The sequence below is a fragment of the Diadema setosum genome, chromosome 6 (genome assembly GCF_964275005.1).
Source record: "Diadema setosum chromosome 6, eeDiaSeto1, whole genome shotgun sequence".
Classification (NCBI taxonomy): domain Eukaryota; kingdom Metazoa; phylum Echinodermata; class Echinoidea; order Diadematoida; family Diadematidae; genus Diadema; species Diadema setosum.
Window position 1 is genome coordinate 4,876,119 of NC_092690.1, and position 21,061 is coordinate 4,897,179.

Below are 21,061 nucleotides of genomic sequence, written 5' to 3' on the forward strand. Positions count from 1 at the left end.
AGCAAATCTCACAAATGAACGTCCTAAATTTCTTCAAGATAGTTGTACATAAGAGTACTAGAGACGTGTCTCATTGTTAACAATGTTTCTTTAAGATCTATACCTGCATTGCCACTGATTACCAAATTTCCCTTCACTGAAGTGAACGAAGACAGATTATTCACTGTTTCTACAGTAGTAGTTGCTACTGAATAATTGGAGTTCATTTACTGTATACACTGTTATTTTCGCGAATTTTCGCGAGATGTTGTTTCCGCGAATCGAAGCTGACGCGTAGGCTAATGTTCTATTTTAAAAACAAGGAAAAGTAGAAATTACGCGGTGCGTAATATATGTCCCCGCCGGAAGTAGCATTCAGTAGCAAAATGTACAATATAGGTAAAAAGATGAAGGTCAAAGGTCAAAGAGGTTAAAGGTCAAAATTCTATGTAGAAGTTTTGAAGCCCTCACCTAGTGCCATCACATAAATCAAACGGAATCGAAATCGGGTTAGAAATGGCGAAGGAGTAGCATTTTGTAGCCAATGTACAATATAGGTAAAAAAATCAAGGTCAAAGGTCAAAGAAGTCAAAGGTCAAAATTCTGTGTAGAAGTTTTGAAGCCCTCACCTAGTGCCATCACATAAAGCAAACGGAATCGAAATCGGGTTAGAAATGGCGAGGGAGTAGCATTTGGTAGGAAAATGTACAATACAGGTCAAAATCAAGGTCAAAGGTCAAAGAAGTCAAAGGTCAAAATTCTGTGTAGAAGTTTTGAAGCCCTCACCTAGTGCCATCACATAAAGCAAACGGAATCAAAATCGGGTTAGAAATGGCGAAGGAGTAGCATTTTGAAGCAAAATGTACAATATAGGTCAAAGGTCAAGGTCAAAGGTCACAACTGAAATTCTGTATAGAAGTTTCAAAGCTCCCATGTAGTGCTATCATATAAAGCAAACAGAATCAAAATCGGGTTAGAAATGGCGAAGGAGTAGCATTTTGAAGCAAAATGTACAATATAGGTCAAAGGTCAAGGTCAAAGGTCACAACTGAAATTCTGTATAGAAGTTTCAAAGCTCCCATGTAGTGCTATCATATAAAGCAAACAGAATCAAAATCGGGTTAGAAATGGCGAAGGAGTAGCATTTTGAACATTTTGATCACACACGGACGCACACACGGACACACGGACGGACGGACACACGGACGGACGGACACACGGACGGACACATGGACGGACAGACGGACGGACACACGGACACACACACGTACGGAGCCCGTTTCATAGTCCCCTGCTCGAACTCGTTCGGCGGGGACAAAAAGTGCATGGAGACATTTTCGTGTGTTGTTGAATTCGCGATCTGTGATTTGCGAAATACGTGAAAATTTAACCCTCACAAAAATAACAGCTTATACAATACATCAGTGAAGGCAAATTTGCCACTCAGTTAGAATAAGAAACAACTTGAGGCAAGAATCATTGATTTGAATACCTGTATTCTCGTATGATGACATCTCCTCTTCCGGACCATTCTCCGCATTGCCGTCGTCAAGGTAACGGCGGGGAGGAAGAACAGGAGTTGGGGAGGTCGGGTCATTGCCGTTGCTCTGAGATGGGTGGTGGTGCACGGAGGACCGCGGCGAGCTGTTTGGCGAGTGACCGGGTGAGGAGAAGGGGGAGGGGCGGGGCGGAAGACCAGGCACAGCCCCACCGACCCCGCCCTTCTTGGGTGTGGCATAGACAGGGTCACCAGGGTTGTAGGGTGGAACTGAGGGGACCTGTGACAGAACAGAAGAACGGGTGAGGACACATTATTGTCTACACACTCCCATTAGAATTTATGTTAACTACAATGCAGGATGAAGAGTGGAATGGAATATACGACCGTCAACAAATTCCCAACAAAAACATGGCAGTCATTCAGAAATACTGCATATGCCACATATTTAGCAATTCCAAACTTTCGCGAGTCGGGACTTCCCGACGATTTTACAAGTGGTTAAATTCGCGATCATTGAGTACTGACCTGAACAGAGAAAATTGATATGCGTACCAATACTTCACATTCATATCGAGATCAGAGTCATTTTTTTTTTCACATGTCTTCAATTTCGCAAATACCACCTGACTTGCGAAATTCGCGAAAAATAAAAAAAATCGCTAACTATTCAGCGTATACAGTATTACTTCTCCGTCTTGCATTGCCTCTGCGCACCTGATTGATACTATTTTCTAGCCATCACCAGCCACCTGTCATTTGCAGTTAACCACGAGGAGTTCTCATAATTCAAGTCATTGTGCACAGAGGGTTGAAGCACGTGGGGCTCATTGACAGGTTTGCATCCTGCTTTTTTACCAGAAATTGAGTGGGTGGGGTCTTTACCAGCATAGGTAGTGACTCTCATACTCGGGGCATTCCCTGCATGTCGTGTCCGAACGATAGAGTGCTTGGCCCAATAACAGGGAGGACAGCCTGATCATAATACAACACTGCTTGGCTAAACTCACAGGGACTCCAACCTGAGTCATTTGATGGCAAGGACAGATGCAATACTGGCTAGGGCAGCTTGAAGCCGCTTTCAAAACCTCAAACAAAACTTACCCGGTTATATCAAAATGCCGGTCCTATACAAACACTATCTTGGAACCATAATGGTTTTATGATTCCTTTGCATTAACACACAGCTTCAGGACACTCACACCAGTCAGTATAAGGGAGAAGCAGCAGAAGAAGTAGTAGCAATAGAAGAACTGGTTGGCATGTAGTGTGAAATGAGGATTAAAAATGAATGCTCACACCATTCTACAAGGCAAGTCATTGCTGTTGCATACCGACAAAATCATACCTTATAACATTGCTCAATATCATTGTAACTCTCGATTAAAATTCTGTTGCATATCAAACTCTTGAGGTGTGAGGAAAGAGAAAATCACTTAATCCACAGGGATGCCAGTTAGAATGAAAGAGAGGACCTGAAAATCACCAACGAGAAGCTGGTTGCCTCCGCCAAGGGAGGAGGTTACGTTTTTGTTACCATTGGCTTGTTTGTTTGTTAGTTTGCCCCTGTGCAAAATACAATATTTGTAACTCAAAAAGTAGCTAACGGATTTGGATGAAACTTGCAGGAAAGGTTTAGAACTATACAAGAAACAGATGATTAAATTTTGGTAGTAACCAAAAAAATTTGGGGGGAATTTATGAAGGATCTTTTATATTTTGGCAGGTAGGGTCAATGAAATTGGGAGTTTCAGCTGCACGCATTTGAGGTTTGCATGCGCACACCAAAGTACATGCTATAGTTTCTGCTGGAAGTTTATGACGTAACAAAAGGTTTCTATATTGGGAAATCGGGCAACTTTCAGCACACAATGCTGGAGGTACGTATGGGTGGAAATCACTGATATCTGTATGGAAGAACAAGATCAGTGGTAGAAATGAGCTGCATGCTTGGCGGAGGTCTGTGCTCTCAGAGTGCTTCTCTAGTTTGTATGAAATTGCCCGACATTTGATACTGCCACGGACTGAATTCAGGTTTATGCATTACGAAAGCTGTGATGGAAGAAATGATCCTGCCGGAGGGAGTTTTTACCTCAAAGTCATCCTCCCCATCTGTCTTGTCGTCCTCCTTGTCGTTGTCGGTCTCCGGGGGCATGGCCTGCTTGCGGGACTTGACAGACTTGGCCCTGTCCGGGTGGTACGGGTCAATGATGATGGGCTCCGTCCCTCGGATCTCGCAGCGACAAAACGGGCAGCCCTGTCCGTCAGCGTCCTGCAAGATGGCGTAATCATTGAGACGATACAATGTGTACTGTAAAAGTGGATATTTTCACGCGACTAACTTTTCGCGCTTGGCCGGGTGAGAAGAGTTTCATGTGTTTTTAATTCTACAGAATCAAGACATCAACTGAGCCCCTGTAACATATGTCAAACAAAAATATTTGCATGATTTTATTTCACGCTAATTTCTGGTTGCTCAAAATGCACAAAAATTTCAACACAATAAAAATTTCCACTTTTACAGTATGTGATCAGCAGGAGAGGAAAGTTTTCTTAAAAATGTGGCTTGAAACTCAGTATAAAAGAACATGACAACATGCTCGTTCATTAAGATGTTGTAAGCAGTAATTGTCAATTGCTATAATTATAATTTGGTCAAATCTTTCCAAAAAAAAACTTGTTCTAGAGACAAGTGAGGTGCAGGCATAGTTTTCGATCGGCCATAGGTTGAACTGCAAACAGGTACTTAAGGTTTACTAGGGCAGCTGAAGGCTACAGACACATGCGAGATGTGCCATGGCATAGCAGTTTAATGTGAACCTTGGAATATAAATACATGACCTACTGTACACATACCTAATGTATACAGTGTGTGTGTATGTGTGTGTGTTTAATGGTTAAACATCACAATGAGCTCTTAAAATATTAGGGATCAGAAATATCATGTGTGTGTATGTGTCTTTATGTGTATATCATATTTACACCATGTACTACATACATTAGGCATAATATACATTACTTTATGCTTTATGCATGTCCCAAGATAGGGAAGTGGGGACTGGAAAAGAGAAATGAAGGAGAATGTGGACAAATAGAGCTCAGTAAATACGGCTTGAATGGACTCCTGTATATTCACCACGTGCCGCTGCATGAATGCATATGTACACGTCAAACAACATCCATCACATCACAGACCCAGCCCTCACTTGGATGAGGAATATGATTTCAAAAGAATAAGTTCTGAGAGAATTGATATCAAATCAAAACTCCGCGGATGTAAACCTTGGATGAAAAAAAAAAAAAAAAAAAATTAACCCGTTGAGGACGGGCTGATATTGCTACAACACGCATTTGCCATAGACACCTGCCCAAGTATACTCGGGACTCGTCTTCAACGGAATAACAATGAAGTTGGCACTCGGCATCTTTGAGGGAAACTTGCAAATCAACTTTCTGTTTTGCTTCGCTGTATAATGTGTCTGTCCCCATTGTCACTATTATTTGGTTCATGGATAAGAGCTGCTTTCACATGGGTGTTCATTTTAAAATAGAGACTGGGGATTGTTGTGTCGACACCAAAAAAATACAGAATACAGACCTGTGTTCTGTATAAGCCAGTTCGTAATTAGCTCATGTGCACGTTAGTACAAATGACCTTTCTTTTTTCTCAGTTGGTTAGGCACTTCAATCATTTTCAAAGAGACATTATGGGTACCGGTAAGCTTGCCCGACGTAATAATTCATGGAATTCGTGTTCAAACAATGAATGAACTTGCGTAGACCAGGGGGGCGTTTCATCAACGAGTTCGTCGGAGGTTTTCACCGACGAATTTGCTATCAGCCAATCAGACGCAAGGATTTACACTGGCAACTGTTAAAAGCTAATGAAATCCTTGGTCTGATTGGCTGATAGCAAATTTGTCGGTGAAATCTCCGACGAACTCGTTGATGAAACGCCCCCCAGGTGACCAGAATGGTCCGTCAATCAACCGTCAATCAACCGTCAATCAACCGTCGGGGAAGCATCCATTTCATTGTTTTGCACTGAATGCATTAAAAAACTGTTTTATTCTTATTGCCAAATACCACGTTTGCTGTCAGGTGGATGTACTGGCAAGCAACATTTACAAGGATGCATGAATAATCATTGTGTGACAGATGCTTACCTCAGTGAATTTAAAAACCAACTTGCCTCTTGGTACAAATGACCTTTTTCTGCTCGTGCGCAAAGTGGAACTACGACCTGGCTTATTCTTACGGCAATCATATACTTGTACATGACGATGTATTAACACATTGAAGACGGGTCCCGAGTATACAGTACGTAGTCGAGCAAGTGTCTATGGAAAACACGAGTTGTAGCAAAATCAGCCTGTCCTCAGTGGGTTAAAGATGGGTATGTACAGGTTACAACTTGGTGAATCACAGCCAGTTTACTCTTTGAAAAGCACTGATCCCCTATTCCTTTTGATTTGAAGGTATCTTTACTCTTTGACTTGAAGTGAGATATTTGAATATCAAGAGGTACAATGGCAGTCACAAGTTGTCACTGTCTCATGACTGAAAATGTTATACAGTGTAGTACTTAACTTCAACAAAGTAAGATAAAATTAGGCTCTTGTTGTTTTTGTTTTGTTTTGTTTTGTTTTTGCAATACATGTAGTCTTAGATTTTGGAAGTTCTATTAAAGATTATCAATTGCCAATAAAGCTAGTTGTATACAGGTTCCATTAATGGAGAAATCCAGTCCAAATATAATTTAGTCTGATAAGAAAGAGTAAAATATTACAAATTCAATAATTTTGATCGAAATCAGATGAAAAATAAAGAAGTTATGACACTTTGAAGTTTCTCTACATTGCATTTTTTTGGAAAACAGTTCTTCAACAGTCAAATAGCAAAGTGAGCAAGTCATTCCCTCTATTCCCTCACAACTTACCATTTAGTTTGTACATTATACAATTTTGAAATTTCTAGTTTTTTATTCAAATGCAATTATGCCCAAGGCTCAAATCCTTGTATATCTCACTGATCACTATTCTGAAGTTATTCAACCAGGAATAACATCATGTTTCAGACTTCACTGAAAAAAAAAAAAAAAAAACAATCATTTTTTGTACACGATCAATGGAAAATTGTGAGGGTATGACATGGTTTGCGGACTCATTTGAACATTCATATCCACTGTACAAGAACTGTTTTGCAGAAATTAGCAAAACTTCAGAATGTCAAAACTTCCTTATTTCTTATCTGATTTCAGTCAAATTCTTACCATTGAACTCGTAAGATTTAACTCTTTTTTTATCAGACTAACTCATATTTGGACTGGATTTCCCCTTTAATGCCTTCAGGGAATAGGAAATCTTATTCCACCATCATGGTCTGGCATTCCTGTTGTTGTTATGGATGTGCCGTAATGCAAACTGAAGGAAGCCAACCGTTTAGTTCGCTTCTTGGTTGGCAAGATGAGAACAGGTCATATTTCAGTTCGGGTTTCGGTATAAAGTGCTCAAAACCATGAAGGAGCCAAACACACGACTGGTCATGAACATTCATTTTATATTTTTCTCAGCACAACACCTGATGTCTGCTCTGGTGTTTTAACCCTATTTTAACTGGGGGGGGGTCAAATTGACTCCCCCCCCCCCTCGACATTTCGCGCCACGATTCCGCAACGCGCAAAGATTTTGCCGCGTCGTTTCATGACTTTTTTCATTGATGTCTCCCGCATATTTTGAGACCAAATTTGCGACGTCCGGGTACACCGTTCTGAAGTTACGCAATGTTTTGCATATGCATGTCAACCCGAAAACAGCTCAAATTCATGATTTCGTGAGCAAATCCAATGCAAATTGTGTGTTTTTTTTTATTTAATTGATATAACTTAGATTTCAACTTTTAACCATTGAAATTAATCAATTCTAAAGTAGAAATGCTTGAAAAAGTGCCTGCAACAAATTTTGGCAAAAAAACAGTAGAAAACAAAAGGTCAAAAAAACAATAAAATACATAAGAAATTAACAAAACAATGAAAAACAAAAGAAACTGATTTTGATTGTGCAATTTTTTTACAAGAAAATTGTTTGATGTGTCTTGAGGAACTCTGACATAAAAATTTAGCAATCCTTCAATCTTTTGAATGGAGTTTTAGGTGAAAATATGAATTCATGCGTAAATTTGCATAATTAATTTATTAAAAAATATAAAATCAAATGTTTCTATTGTATGACGATAAAATCTTGTAGTTGACATCCGGCTCTATGTGCAGGCAAAATTTTGCGGCGATCAAGCGATTGGCGGCCGAGATCTGAAGGGGGGGGGGGGGTCAAATTGACCCCCCAGTAAAAACTTGGTCTCAAATAGCCCAGTTAAAATAGGGTTAATACAAATGATGAACAGGTCTGAGTGCGTCAGTTGGAATTATGTGTATAAGGTAACTATGGAATGCTTAACCCCCGAGGCGAAACCGAATGGGTTTAGGCTCAATTTTATAGTTACCGCATGCACACTATTCCAACTGGTGCATGAAAAGACATGTGAGTCATCTGTGTTATAAAATGGGGACAATTTTCTTGCCAAAAATCCATTTTTAGATCATGTTACTTGATGGAAAATTTACTGAATGCATTTCCTTTTGGCTTGCCATAGACAAAAGCTCAAAAATCATGCATCCAGTACTTCAAAACAAAGCATCCAATAATTACTAGATGCATGATTTTCAGCCAATAGGCATCTCGTACTGTGTGCGCGAACGCTTGCTTAGTGTGCGAACCTTTGTTAAAAGTACGCGTACTCTTGCTACAAGTGCGTGATAACATGTTTACCACTGTGAGGAAGCCTGTGGCTAGTAGAAAATCCACACACAGTTCTCGACCAATGGGATTGCAGGATTCTTGCTAGCCATTCTATAATTTGTTATTTATATGCATAAATCACAAAAACTTTGATATCAGCTAGGGATGCTAGCTAGAATGAAAGACAAGGCCTGATATACATCTACACGAAGCTCCTTTGCACTTGTATACAGTTCGACCTTGATTATCCGGCCATGTCGGGACCGGCATACATCCGGATAAGTGAATTGGCCAGATATGGGAGACACAATGTTAATGTATAGCTGCCGTCCAAGCTGCCGTCCCAGTGCACTGGCAGCTAGGCAGGTAGTGTACTCCGCAACGGTGGTGTAATCTGTGCTAGCCTGCACAAAATTGTAGTCCCTTCTTCACAAAAATAAAGTATATTTTTATGTAAAAATCATACATGTTTTACCTCATTAGATATTGAGAAACCTATCATGCACATCTTATGAAATTAGTGAAATACAACGTAGATCCATGAAAAGATATTGAAGTCACTGTTTTTTCTCAATTTTTTGGATGAAAAAAAAAAGTTCTTCACTGCATGAACGCGTCCGGATAATAGAGATTTCCGGATAAAAGGAGGCCGAATAATCGAGGTCGAACTGTAAATAAACCTGAACTTTGAAACTGCCAGGGCCTGAATTCAGGCTTCTGCCTGAAAACTGCCATCCCTGTGATATATTTTGTAACACTGTGCAAAGAGCAAAAACTGGGATGACAGCTCGAACACTTCCCGAGGATGATGTACGTGTGTTTGGATTTGTCTTTGCGTGTGTATATTGGATTAATTTGGTAAGGCCACGAAGGAAGTAATTAAATGCTTTAAATGAGCATGCTACGTACCACAGGACAGATGGCCCTATGTACCCTCCGAAGGACTGGGCAAATTAGGAAGATGACGAAAATGACGCAACTGAGAAAGCGACTTGCCTAAGGGCACAACTACTGCTACCCGTGGATTTGAACCACGGACCTTTACGTAAGGACAAAGTGTCTATGGTTTTGTCCACTGAGCTAATGAAGCTCCATATGAGTACATGTAATGAAGTACTCACATCATTGAGGTATGACACAGAATTATGGCTGTGCTCTCTTTAAACCCATTGAGGACGGTTTGATTTTGCCACAACATACATTTCCCATGGACGCTTGCCCGAGTATACTCGGGGACTCGTCCTCAACGGGTTAATAGTACAATGTACTTCTATTAACAAAGCATACAATGTACATCTTGCATTTGTTTAAGAAATTACCTGAATTTTGAACTTGATTCAACCCTTTTCTGACCTAAAGAAATGATTTGTAAGCTCAAGTGATGTCTTCTTGTGAGCAATATCACAGTAGGTTAAAACGCATGCAGCTCTTAAAAGGTATTATGATACTATAAACATATTACATGTACAATGTGTATGTACAATTTATGGCATCTTTACCATGATTGCAAAAGTTTACCTGTGCATTATCATTCCAGGTAAGAACTGAAAGAAACATATAAACTGTACATTGGCTTGAAACTAAAGGTGGAATATTCATATGAGTAGTTTGATCGTAAAACAAGTTAATCGCCATTTAAAAATATTTTACATCAAGTCCATCATCAGATAGAGCAAAATAATAAACTTTCCAATAATTCTTCACTAGTTCCATATTACAAAAGGAATATTATTTGAATTTTTGGTTACAAATATCTCATATTTTCTTATAATTTTCTCTCCCTTTTTTTTTTCAGGTTTTATCGCAAATGGCTCAACTTGATCATGACGAGAATGGAATTAATCATTTTGCGATACAACTCTTCATAACATTGAGTCAGAAACTTGTGCCCTCACGATTTCTGTGTACATCAAATGAAAACATACTCACCCTGTTGGAATTCATTCGCATCTGTGACGGAGAAAAAAAGAAAAAGAAGAAGAAGAAGAAAGATGGAAAGCATCAATAAACAAATGTTGTAAGCACTGAAACCATAATGCATCGACATGTGGCAATAAAGTTTGACAAATAGTTGTAAAATAACCTTTGACCTGTATGATCCATACATCTCCTATTTAGGACATTCATGAGCTGAACAAAGGATGCAATGGATTAAGTGTGCATAATATTGTGAAAACTGCAGGTTATGATCTTCACTTGCAATACTGTATGCACTTAAGTTTGTCGTATAAGATTTTTTTTTTTTTTTTTTCATGAACGACACCTGGAGATTTAAACTCTTTCAGCTTTTATTTTCACCGATAAAATCTCTCGTTTCTTCACTTGGCAGCTTTGAGAGAGAAAGAAAAAAACACAAGTAATATCTTGTGATGACATTCAATGGGCATGAATATCATCACAATGTGTAGTAGCATGTTGAAAAATACCATTATTAGCATATTAAAGTCTGTGATAGAAAGGTACAGAAGTATCAACTTTAACATGGTATTTATAGTTTAGCAGTCTGACACAGGTCAAAATTCAAGTAGGTAAGACAATACACAGAACAGGTATGAACAATGATTCAGTACATATTGACAGAATGCACAATACATCCTGTATAAACATCAAGCAATACAGATACAACACAAAAGATTCATGAAGTTCTTCCGTCGAGATGTTTTCATTGCAACTGATTGACAAATTGCCCTACATCGACGTAAATTACGTCGATGTAGGGCAATTTGTCAATCAGTTGCAATGAAAACATCTCGACGGAAGAACTTCATGAATTTGAATAACAAAAGCAGTACCCGCTGCATGCTATAAGGATTAGAACCAACACTTGCTGTCGGGCGAAAGCTCGGTGGTCTAGTGGAGATGACGCCTGTCCGGTGATCAGGAGGTCGTAGGTTCGAATCCTGCTCGAGTATGTACGCCCATGATTTTTTTTATCATGGCTACTACTAAAACACTGATCAATTCAGTGCTTATTTACGTCGATGTAGGGCAATTTGTCAATCAGTTGCAACACAAAAGATGTCACACACACAAACACACACACACACACATACACAAATACAAACTGACAACATGTACTTACAGAATTGTGTTTCTCTTTATTATACAAATCAACTATAATCAATATCACAACCCCACACACACAAAAAAAAATCAAAAAAGCTCAAAAAATGATAATAATGAATGTGTATCAAAGTTCATTTTCCAGTTGGTCTCGCACTGAAAGAGAAACACTTCTGAATGACTCTGATTTCTAAGTGTCTCCTAATTTGTCTTTGTGTCTGTCTGTCTGTCTGTCTTGAGTATTGCAGAGATCTCAATGGAGACAGACGAAACCACGGCCCTCCGCTCCTACCGCGACAAGGAAGTAAATGGCTCTGTATTTTTAAGGCAACACACACTCCACTGCAACCTTTTTCCATCCCTCCCCCCCCCCCCAGCTCTCTCTTCTGGTTCATGCGTTGATGGCAAGTTCCCACGCAAAAAATTTCTGTACATACAGATTTATTTCACTGCTCAACGGTCTATGCTAGACTGCTTTGAACTGCCAACCAACTGTACGGAATGGCACAAGATAGTGTCTCTCTATAACAAACAGATCAATATACATCACGTTTTTAACAGTTATTTCTCTCTCTCTCTCTCTCTCACTCACACATACACACACTCTCTACTATTCTATCCAAGTATTGTTTGGTTCTCTTTATCTCCCTCTGTCTATAGATCTCTCTATGTTTCCTTAAATCTCCATCTATATGCCAGTCTATCTCATGTATATATTCATCTCATCCTCTTAATCAATCTCTCTCTCTCTCTCTCCCTGTATCTATTCCTATCATTCTATACATGACACATCTCTAGCTACCAAGTAGAACTCTTTATCTCCCTCTGTCTATATATATATATATATATATATATATATATATATATATATATATATATATATATATATGTTTTCTTTAGTCTCCATCTACTACCTGTCTGTCTCATGTATATATCTCTCTATATGTTTTCTTTAGTCTCCATCTATATACCTGTCTATCTCATGTACATATATTCATCTCATTCTCTTCATCTCGCTCTCTCTCTCTCCCTCTATATATTTCTATAGTATACATGACACACCTCTAGCTACCAGATACATATCTCTTTATCTTCCAAAGTCTCTTTATCTCTATTTTTATATGTTCTCTTCAATCTCTGTCTACTGTTTTCATGTATATTGATCTCATCCTCTCTATCTCTCCCTCTATCTATCTTTGATATCATCCACACTGTCTATAATACATTATTTATATCTCTAGCTACCAGACATATTTCTATATTATCTCACAGAGTCTCTCTATCTCCCTAAATCCCTCTATATTTCTCTATATCTTTCCTTCAATCTCAATCTATTCCATTCACTCTGTTGGTAGTCTGAACACAGCTGGCATTATGGTCAGACTTTTACAATTGAGCCACCTGTAAATGGTTGCATTTAAGTCAACAATGACATTTATGCACAATTTGTTCCTGCAAAGTATGATCAAATTGTGTATTAAAGTGACAAAAATGCCAAACAAATGAGCTTACACATACTCTATTGTAATTTAATAATGTTAGTGTTGAGTGCGAAATAACATTGCAATAGCAAATTACAATGTACATGTATCAAATTGAAATGAGTTGCCTTTGGCTTTATACTTTATCAAACTGATATTAAAATGATTGTCTCTTTAATACCACTACTAATGACTGATGATTAAATCCATCAATTTAAACTGTCTGTGTATTGTACACTGGTCTCTTACACAGCAGGCCTACCCTGTACTCATTTCTATTCTTTTTTTAAAAAGGAAAAAATAGTTGGTAATTGATTTTACATTAATGATGAATAATTCTAGAGCCCATTATGATTTTTGAATTGAAAAAAAAAAGTATTAGATCAAATTCAAATTGAACTATGTGACTTAACTATTCACCTGTCAAAAAGCTCACCAAAACACAATACAAATGATAATAATAGTACGACTAATAGAATACAAATATCAATGGGATACACTGACAGCAATGTTGCACAGTGGTTTGTTTGCCTGCTATTTTGTTATATTGCAGCCGAACTTCCTACAAGGGGAAATCCAAAGTTGTCCTACACAATGACTCTACCTCCCCAACCTCACAAGAAGGGGAAACATTTCGCAGGTGACTGCATTAACACATGCTTTGAACGCTACACATATATTGAGTCTGCACACAGAATGGTACATGCGTGAGACAATTAATCCCCTCGCTACAGGCATGCACTGTAACAAGGCTAAATCATGTACAAGGCAGACACGCAGAAGAGAAGAGACTCTTCTGCACTATTAGAATGGAAAGAAATACATCTTGAGTTTCCCTTTGCTGTCACTCAAGTGCCACTATTTTGGTTTTGGTTTCATGTTTGCCAGCTGGATGCAAACTGAAGTCTGTAAACCTCTGGGTAAGTTTGGTCAGAAAACAGACTTTCACAGAAACTCGATTTACTTCCTAAAAGTTTAGCCGCACATCTCATTTCCTCTGCATAAAAAGAGTTTTCTAAATCCGTGGGCGGGTAAAATCTTTTAAAAAATAATAATGAACTGGAAAGTGTAAGTTTTTAATCAACACTATACTGATCTGTTATATATCCTTTTTTTTTCCCCTACTGCACACGAGTAACCCATATCTTTCCTCAATAGCCAGCTTTCTCTGACAGCACAGTTGCAAAATCACATTTTATTTTACAGCATCGAAGTGATCAGTGTATAATACGCATTCTCACTTTGATCTGGTTGTTAATGTGAATTTATAGATTCGTTGACAAATGTCTGACAAAGATAACTGACACCAGCTGAAATGTCCCAAAAGGGAAAAGATGCACATGGTGCTCATATGATGACATATTTTGCTCAAGGAAAATCCTGATACGTTCATTTGTTTTATCAGACTTCTGAGATTATCAAAACAGTTTCTGTCTAATCCTCGCTCTGCAGCAACATTTATAGATAACTAGTTTTTGTTTCGTTATGTTCTTTAATCTCTGCGTTCTTTGATGTGCAGGATATGTTCACATTTCCCTTCCCCTTTCTTTTTCCTAAAATGCTAATGGCAAAGCCACACGGCACTAAGGTTTCATCAAAATTGTGATTTTAAAGCCTTTTTATGAAAATTCCATTATACCTGGTAACCTGAGAACTTTGAGGAACAATGATATCACTGCATATTCACATTACACAAACATATTCAGAGTTTATTCCAGTCCTCACATTCCGATTTCTATATTAAAGGCATAATTTACCATTTGCAGATGAAGCAAAAACCCAGCATTAGTGCTTTAAAATAGTTCTAAAATAAGTGGTTATGGATAGAAACAGCCACTGTAAAAATCTGAATCAGTAAAATCAGTGTTTAAAGTATAGTTACATATACAAAATGTGAACAATAATTAAAATAAAAATGTTTGAGACTAATAACCATCTACAGATACAGTCTATTGAGAAAAGTACTGTTATCTCCTTATATTTTAGGCTTTATTGCAAAAATCTTAAATGGTACAAACATTTTAGGATGTTTTGTGGTACAACAAACCTATGCAGATATGCATCAAATGTGATATCTTGAACATTTTTAAATCACTGCTCCCAAAGGTAAACAGGACCTTTAAAGTTAGATTTCCTTTAACTGTTCATCCCAAAGGCAAAATATACAATTACAAATTGACCACACATTGTGGTATTCAAAAAGAGAAGGGCTATCATTTGTGGTTGTATAAAAAGTCAAAACCTGAAGAATGACCTTTTCCTGGTTACTTCGGCAGTGTGTAAATGTGAAACTTCCCATCTTTTCATGGAGTAGATATTAAATGTAACCATGTGATTGGTCATATGACCAGCCATTTGACTTTACTAATCAGTTTCACCACAAATTTGAGGTCTAATACTTGTCAAGTACTACCCTATATAAAAGGCATGTGTTGCAAACGAAAGAAAAAAAGAAGAAGATAAATCAAACAAATCGTCGCTGGTCACACGAACCGACGAATCCCTCAGGTTTGCGTAAGAATGACAATTCTAGAAAATCGCGTTTGAAGTTAACCCATTTTTGACTTATGGTTGCTACACTTTCATGTCTATAATTTCCAATTATTTTTGTAGTACATCAGACTTCAATTCTTGCTCTAACTTGTGAAGTTTTTATCGAATTGTATTGTTAACAAATAAGCGGGAAATCGTCAAAGAGCTGCATGCATGTATTTTCGGTCTGCAAAGAATGTTGTCATTTTCCATGTGTGTCCAGTATGTAAATTGAGCGTTGTCATTGTCAACGCATGTATTACATAGTACGCGCACTGTGCGCGCGGTCAATGATCTGTTGAATCTCAAAAACTACACGCATGTCAATGCGCACTGATTCGTCGATTCGGTGACCGCGCGTAACCGTCGAATCACCTGATTGTTTAACACACGGGTCTATGGGGAAAACAAATAATTTTCACAAATGGAATTATATACTTCTACAAAAGTGATAATTACGTAAAAATGACACCGAATTACACACTGAGAATTTCAGAATATATGATGGAATGTCTACTATCAAAATGATTGAAAATCTCAAAATCGAAAATTTGACCCAAAATAGAGTGATTCGTCGGTTCGTGTGACCGGCGACGAAATTGTATGCAACTATATAAAATATATATAATGTGTTTTATGACTGGATTAAAGTAAGATATTTGTTTCACAGGGCTACCATTAATATCAAGTGAGTAATCAATATTCATATTCTTCATCAATCAACAATAACAAATTAATGCAAATGATGGTAAAGATGATGATGATGATGATGATGATGATGATGACGATGATGATGATTACGATAATGAGGAGGAGGAGATGACGTAAAAAGAGTTCAGATAAAGTAGGAGGATGATAGACAGGGAGGGGGGGAGGAGAAGAGGATACAAATGTGATGCACATGTGTTGCCATGACAACGCGATGCGGGGGTGGGGGGGGGGGGAGGGAGAGGGAGAGGAACCCACCTGCCAGGCCGTCAGGCACTGAGAGCAGAGGAGGTGGCCACAGGGTTCTAGCTTGATGTCCTTGTCGTTCTCCGTGCAGATCTTGCAGAGCTGGAAGCTGGAGCCGATCTCGCAGTAGAGCTCGTACTGGTCTGCCGTCACGTGGATGAGCTCCTCGGGCGGCTTGGTCAGCACCGACGTCAGGTCGGGATTGTCCTCGCACCCATCTGGATACTGGTAGCTATGGCAACAGGAGGACGAAGATGAAGAAGATGGGGAGGATGAACACCCAGTGTGAACTCAGTCGGGATAACGGGAAAATTCATTATACCTCATCATTTCCTCAACCCCAATCACAATTTCAGGTTTGTGTTCTATAGTCAATCTATACATCAGACTTATCTCTATAGTCTCTTACATGTATTTTTAAGGCTATCTTTCTTATCTCTTTTTTCAAGGCTACTATAATCATTTTAGACACACCAAGATATCAAAGGTAGTAGAGTGGTATGAAATGGAGAAAATATAATATTTAGTGTAGATATGGGTTTCTAAGTGGGTACAACTTGTGATATCAAGGTTTTTCCTCTCACTTTCACTGCTTCTGCTTCACTTTCTCCTTCTAATTTTACTGAATTTCCCCATTCAAAAGTCTTTGACATTCACTCCAAGACTTGACAACATACAAAATGGTAAAGTGTAAAATCTGCAGGAAGCAGTAATCATATCAAAAACAACTATTAATGGCTGACTCCACACCCTACTGAACAAGCAAGAGGCAATAAAGTTGTCATCGACACACCCAAGCTATTAACCTTGGGCAACTTGACACCTCAGGGGGGTTCCCCAGGGAGCATGGACATATCTCATCAGCTATGAAACAGATGGGCGGCGTTGAAAACTATGCTCACATTTTGTGGATTTACCACCTTTTTTAGCCTACTGCCGGGCAAGTTAAGGGCCGCAAGTGGCCATCACTTGTGGTAGATGTGTGGTAGATAATGTGGTCTCTGTGGTTTGTGGAGGAGGAAACTCCCCTGGCAAGATCTCAACCACTGAGCAACAAGTATTTTGCACGTAGTCACATTTGTGAGTACAAAACGCGGCGCTGGTGTTTTGTTTGTTTGTTTATTTGTTTGTATGTTTGTTTGCTTGTTTGTTTTTTGCAGAAGAGCATTTCAGAAAGTCTCATGACCCTACCCTGACCTGTCTCCTCTTCCACAAAGACCTCTTCCAAAAGCAAGAAAATGAATTATATTTGCAACAAGTAACCCTTTCAACTTTGGATAGTGTGTACAATGGAAAGTGGTTTTCGGTGCCAACCTGCATTCAATGTACACATACGTAGTTTAAGTTCACAGTGACGGAATCTCATATGTACCGGTATGCACGGCTACCAACATTCCCCCCATCAAACTCAGGGAGATTCCAAAGAACAATCAGGGAGATACTTCTTGCTCAATGGGAAAAAAAAAAAAATCCAAAATCAGGAAGTCTTTATATAATTGTCCTATTATAAAAGGCATGAGGAGATGTTGAAGTTTTCAAGACAGCTTCCTGTAGAATCATGGAGACTATAATTGGCAGCTCTGTGTATGAATGCAGAACTATATGAACGGGGACCCGGTCCTAGTCCTGGACTAGTCCTAAATTGGACCAGTTCTCCGCTACTCACAATCCCTCCCGGTTGCCGTCGATGAGTGCCTGACATAGCGACTTGTTCTGTGGAATGGTCTGAAGAATGGTTTTCTCTTGTGTCACGTAGCCGATGGCCCACTGGCCCAACCTTGTGCAGCTTAGTCGGAAGATGTAGCTGTCCGGGTAAGAAGGAGAAAGGACACATTTTGAATGGAGGGGGAGAGGCGAGGCAGACAGACAGACAGACAGACAAACAGACAGACACAAAGACAAGGATACCATAAGACAGAAAATACATTCTATGACATACATGTATCAGCAATTTGACGGGGGGGGGGGGGGAGGGGGGAGGGTTAACAGGTACATAGGGACTATCAATATATATATATTTTTTTTTAAAGCAAAATACGTTTACACACTTACACAGATACAATGTAAACAGATTGACAATTTCTTTTATATTAGGCATGGGTCAGACAGACAGACCAGCCACGACAAACAAAACAGACAATAAAAAATATAAAGACAAGATTTAACCAAACTTTTTTTTTTGAAAAAAAGAGGAAGTTTATATCAGAACACAGACTGAACATATTCAAATGGGCAGATGAGGAATAATTGCAAATGGAGAAAGAGAGATGGACAAAAAGACGGATTTATGGGGACAGTGAGACACACGGATAGACAGACAAATAAATTACATACACTGTATAAATGGAAAGAATCAAAAGATGGATGTTATAAAAAATGTTGGGGAACCAAGAATTGTTGACAATGATTCACATTCAGTATTTTTACTAGACATGGTATTTGAAGACCTTCACAAGAGCTGGCTTGCTGATGTTCATTAATCAATCTTTTGTCTAATTCCAAGAAAATGCCAGCAGACTTTTACAATGACCTGAAAATTTGCCAGGATAAGAATTCTGCAGAGAATGCAGTCTGAAAACCCTAAAAAAAAAAAAAATGCATTTCAGCTTATCATAGAGTCAGGGTCAAATAGTGACTAGTGGCAAGTGGAAAAGAAAACTCAAGAGAGTTTGATTTACGAGTAACATCGCCGTCATAGACAGATCATTTGCCAGTCCCAACATTGGTTTTCGAGGATCTTCTGATGTATGAGTTACATTGTTTTCTTTCCACTATTTTTAGCTGTAAATGTAAACAACGCCATAGCTGTACATAGAATTCTTCCCATTTATGCATTAAATGCTTACGTGGCAAGACACCGGTATTACACGATTCTGTAAATGCAGCACTGTGATGTCGGGTTTGCCGCAGGAATGAACATAATGATCAGTACATGTTCCAGTAACATGGTTTAATTTTATAATCAAATGTACATTTCAGCATCAGACAATTACAAATTTTTGAAGTGACAGCTAACCTGGGCCCCGTTTCATAAAACTTGTTATCAGTGACAAGTTGTCATAGTTGTTATACATTGTAAGCTATTGAAATCCTTGCATCTGATTGGCTAAGATCAAATTTGTCACAGAAATGTGGCAGTTGTCGACTAATAACAAGTTTTATGAAACGGGACCCTGGTTTACACCCACATATGGTTCTATAATGAATACAAAGTTCTGAAGACTAACCCCCCCCCTTCATATTTATTTTCTTCTTTATTTCTCCAGATCAAAGTTACCACTATCCTACCAGCTATTATGGTTGGTTGTGGAAAGGGGCAAGGTTAATGAGAAACTACTGAACGTCCCTCCATTTGGCCATCAAGTTACTCCAATTGTATTTAAGTATTGATACCAGGGAAACAGATGAAAAAAAAAAAAAAAAAACACACACACACACACGCACACACGCAAGAACATATCTAAATCTAAATCTCTCTATGTACCTGTATTATGGACACATTATTATCCATAAATGATAATAAAGGACAAGTTCACCTTCATAAACATAAGGATTGAGAGAATGTAGCAATATTAGTAGAACGCATCATTGAAAGTTTGAGGAAAATCGGACAATCCATTCAAAAGTTATAAATTTTTGAAGTTTTTGTGCAGTAACCGCTGGATGAGAAGACTACTGCAGTGTGTGAATAATTTAGATGTCACATGCATACAACAATATAAGGAAAATATAAAGAGAATTTCACAAAATTTCATCTTTTGAAAAAAGTACACATTCCCCTGACCCGTTACCGACAAATGTTATGGATAATATTATTCCCCCTGCCTTTAGAAAGAGGCAAGTCAAGTGCTCTTTTATTATGCGAAAAAAAGTGAAAATATGTTGAATTTTCTTTACATTTTCTTTATACTGCTGTACGCATATAACTCACAAGCTGTAGTAGTCTCCTCATCCAGCGGTTCCAACACAAAAATTTTAAAAATTCATATCTTTTGCATCGATTGTCCAATTTTCCTCAAACTTTCACTGATGTGTTCTACTAATATTGTTGCATTCTCTCAATCCTTATGTTTATGAAGGTGAACTTGTCCTTTAAGCTTGATAAAGATTGCTATTAACCAACTGAAGACTAGCCCTGAGTATACTCAGGCAGGTGTCCATGGAAAATGCATGTTGTAGAAAAATCAGCCGGTCCTCAATGGGTTAAGAACAATGTTCTGCAGGTGAAGCAATGGCAGACTCAAATCAAGAGTGACCCCCTCCCCCTACTTTTTAACCTCTACCAATTAATATCTGCGAAGTATTATATTCATGTGCAAATCAGGGTACTGGTATAATACCACATTTAGCCCAAGTGCAATCTGCGGTCAAAGCTACCTGCAAATCTGACAATGCACAGGGAAGTGTTTTCTTGAATTGCCTCTCCGTATTTTTGATTACTTCCACACATGCCTACCACTGTCTTGTCAGTCACAGTGAGAAGACATTGAATTCCAAGTCATCAACCATGGTACTGTATGCCTCCCAAAAAAATTACAATGGGACCCTCCACAATAGGCGTTTTCACATCAGTCCGATAAAAATCCCAGCTGGAGATATTTTTCGCGATCGCAAATTAGCGCGCTATTTCATTTCCTATTCACATCAGCCCGTAGAGAATTAGCCTGAAATCTTTTCAAGCTAATTCGACAGCTGAGCATACGCAAACAGTGTTGGGTATACCAGTAGTGAACTAGGCATGACAGGATGCATCATGCTAA

At 38.6% G+C, this 21,061-nt stretch overlaps 1 protein-coding gene across 1 annotated transcript in view; it reads right to left on the bottom strand.

Moving 5' to 3' along the window:
• Positions 1-21,061, bottom strand: part of LOC140229912 (uncharacterized) — a 65,468-nt gene that overhangs the window by 19,619 nt on the left and 24,788 nt on the right. The window contains exons 3-7 of the mRNA XM_072310111.1: positions 17,968-18,105; positions 16,314-16,533; positions 10,201-10,221; positions 3,570-3,749; positions 1,472-1,757 (exon numbers count right to left, since the gene is read on the bottom strand). Coding sequence (XP_072166212.1) covers positions 1,472-1,757; positions 3,570-3,749; positions 10,201-10,221; positions 16,314-16,533; positions 17,968-18,105 — 845 coding nt within the window. The remainder of the gene's footprint in view (positions 1-1,471; positions 1,758-3,569; positions 3,750-10,200; positions 10,222-16,313; positions 16,534-17,967; positions 18,106-21,061) is intronic.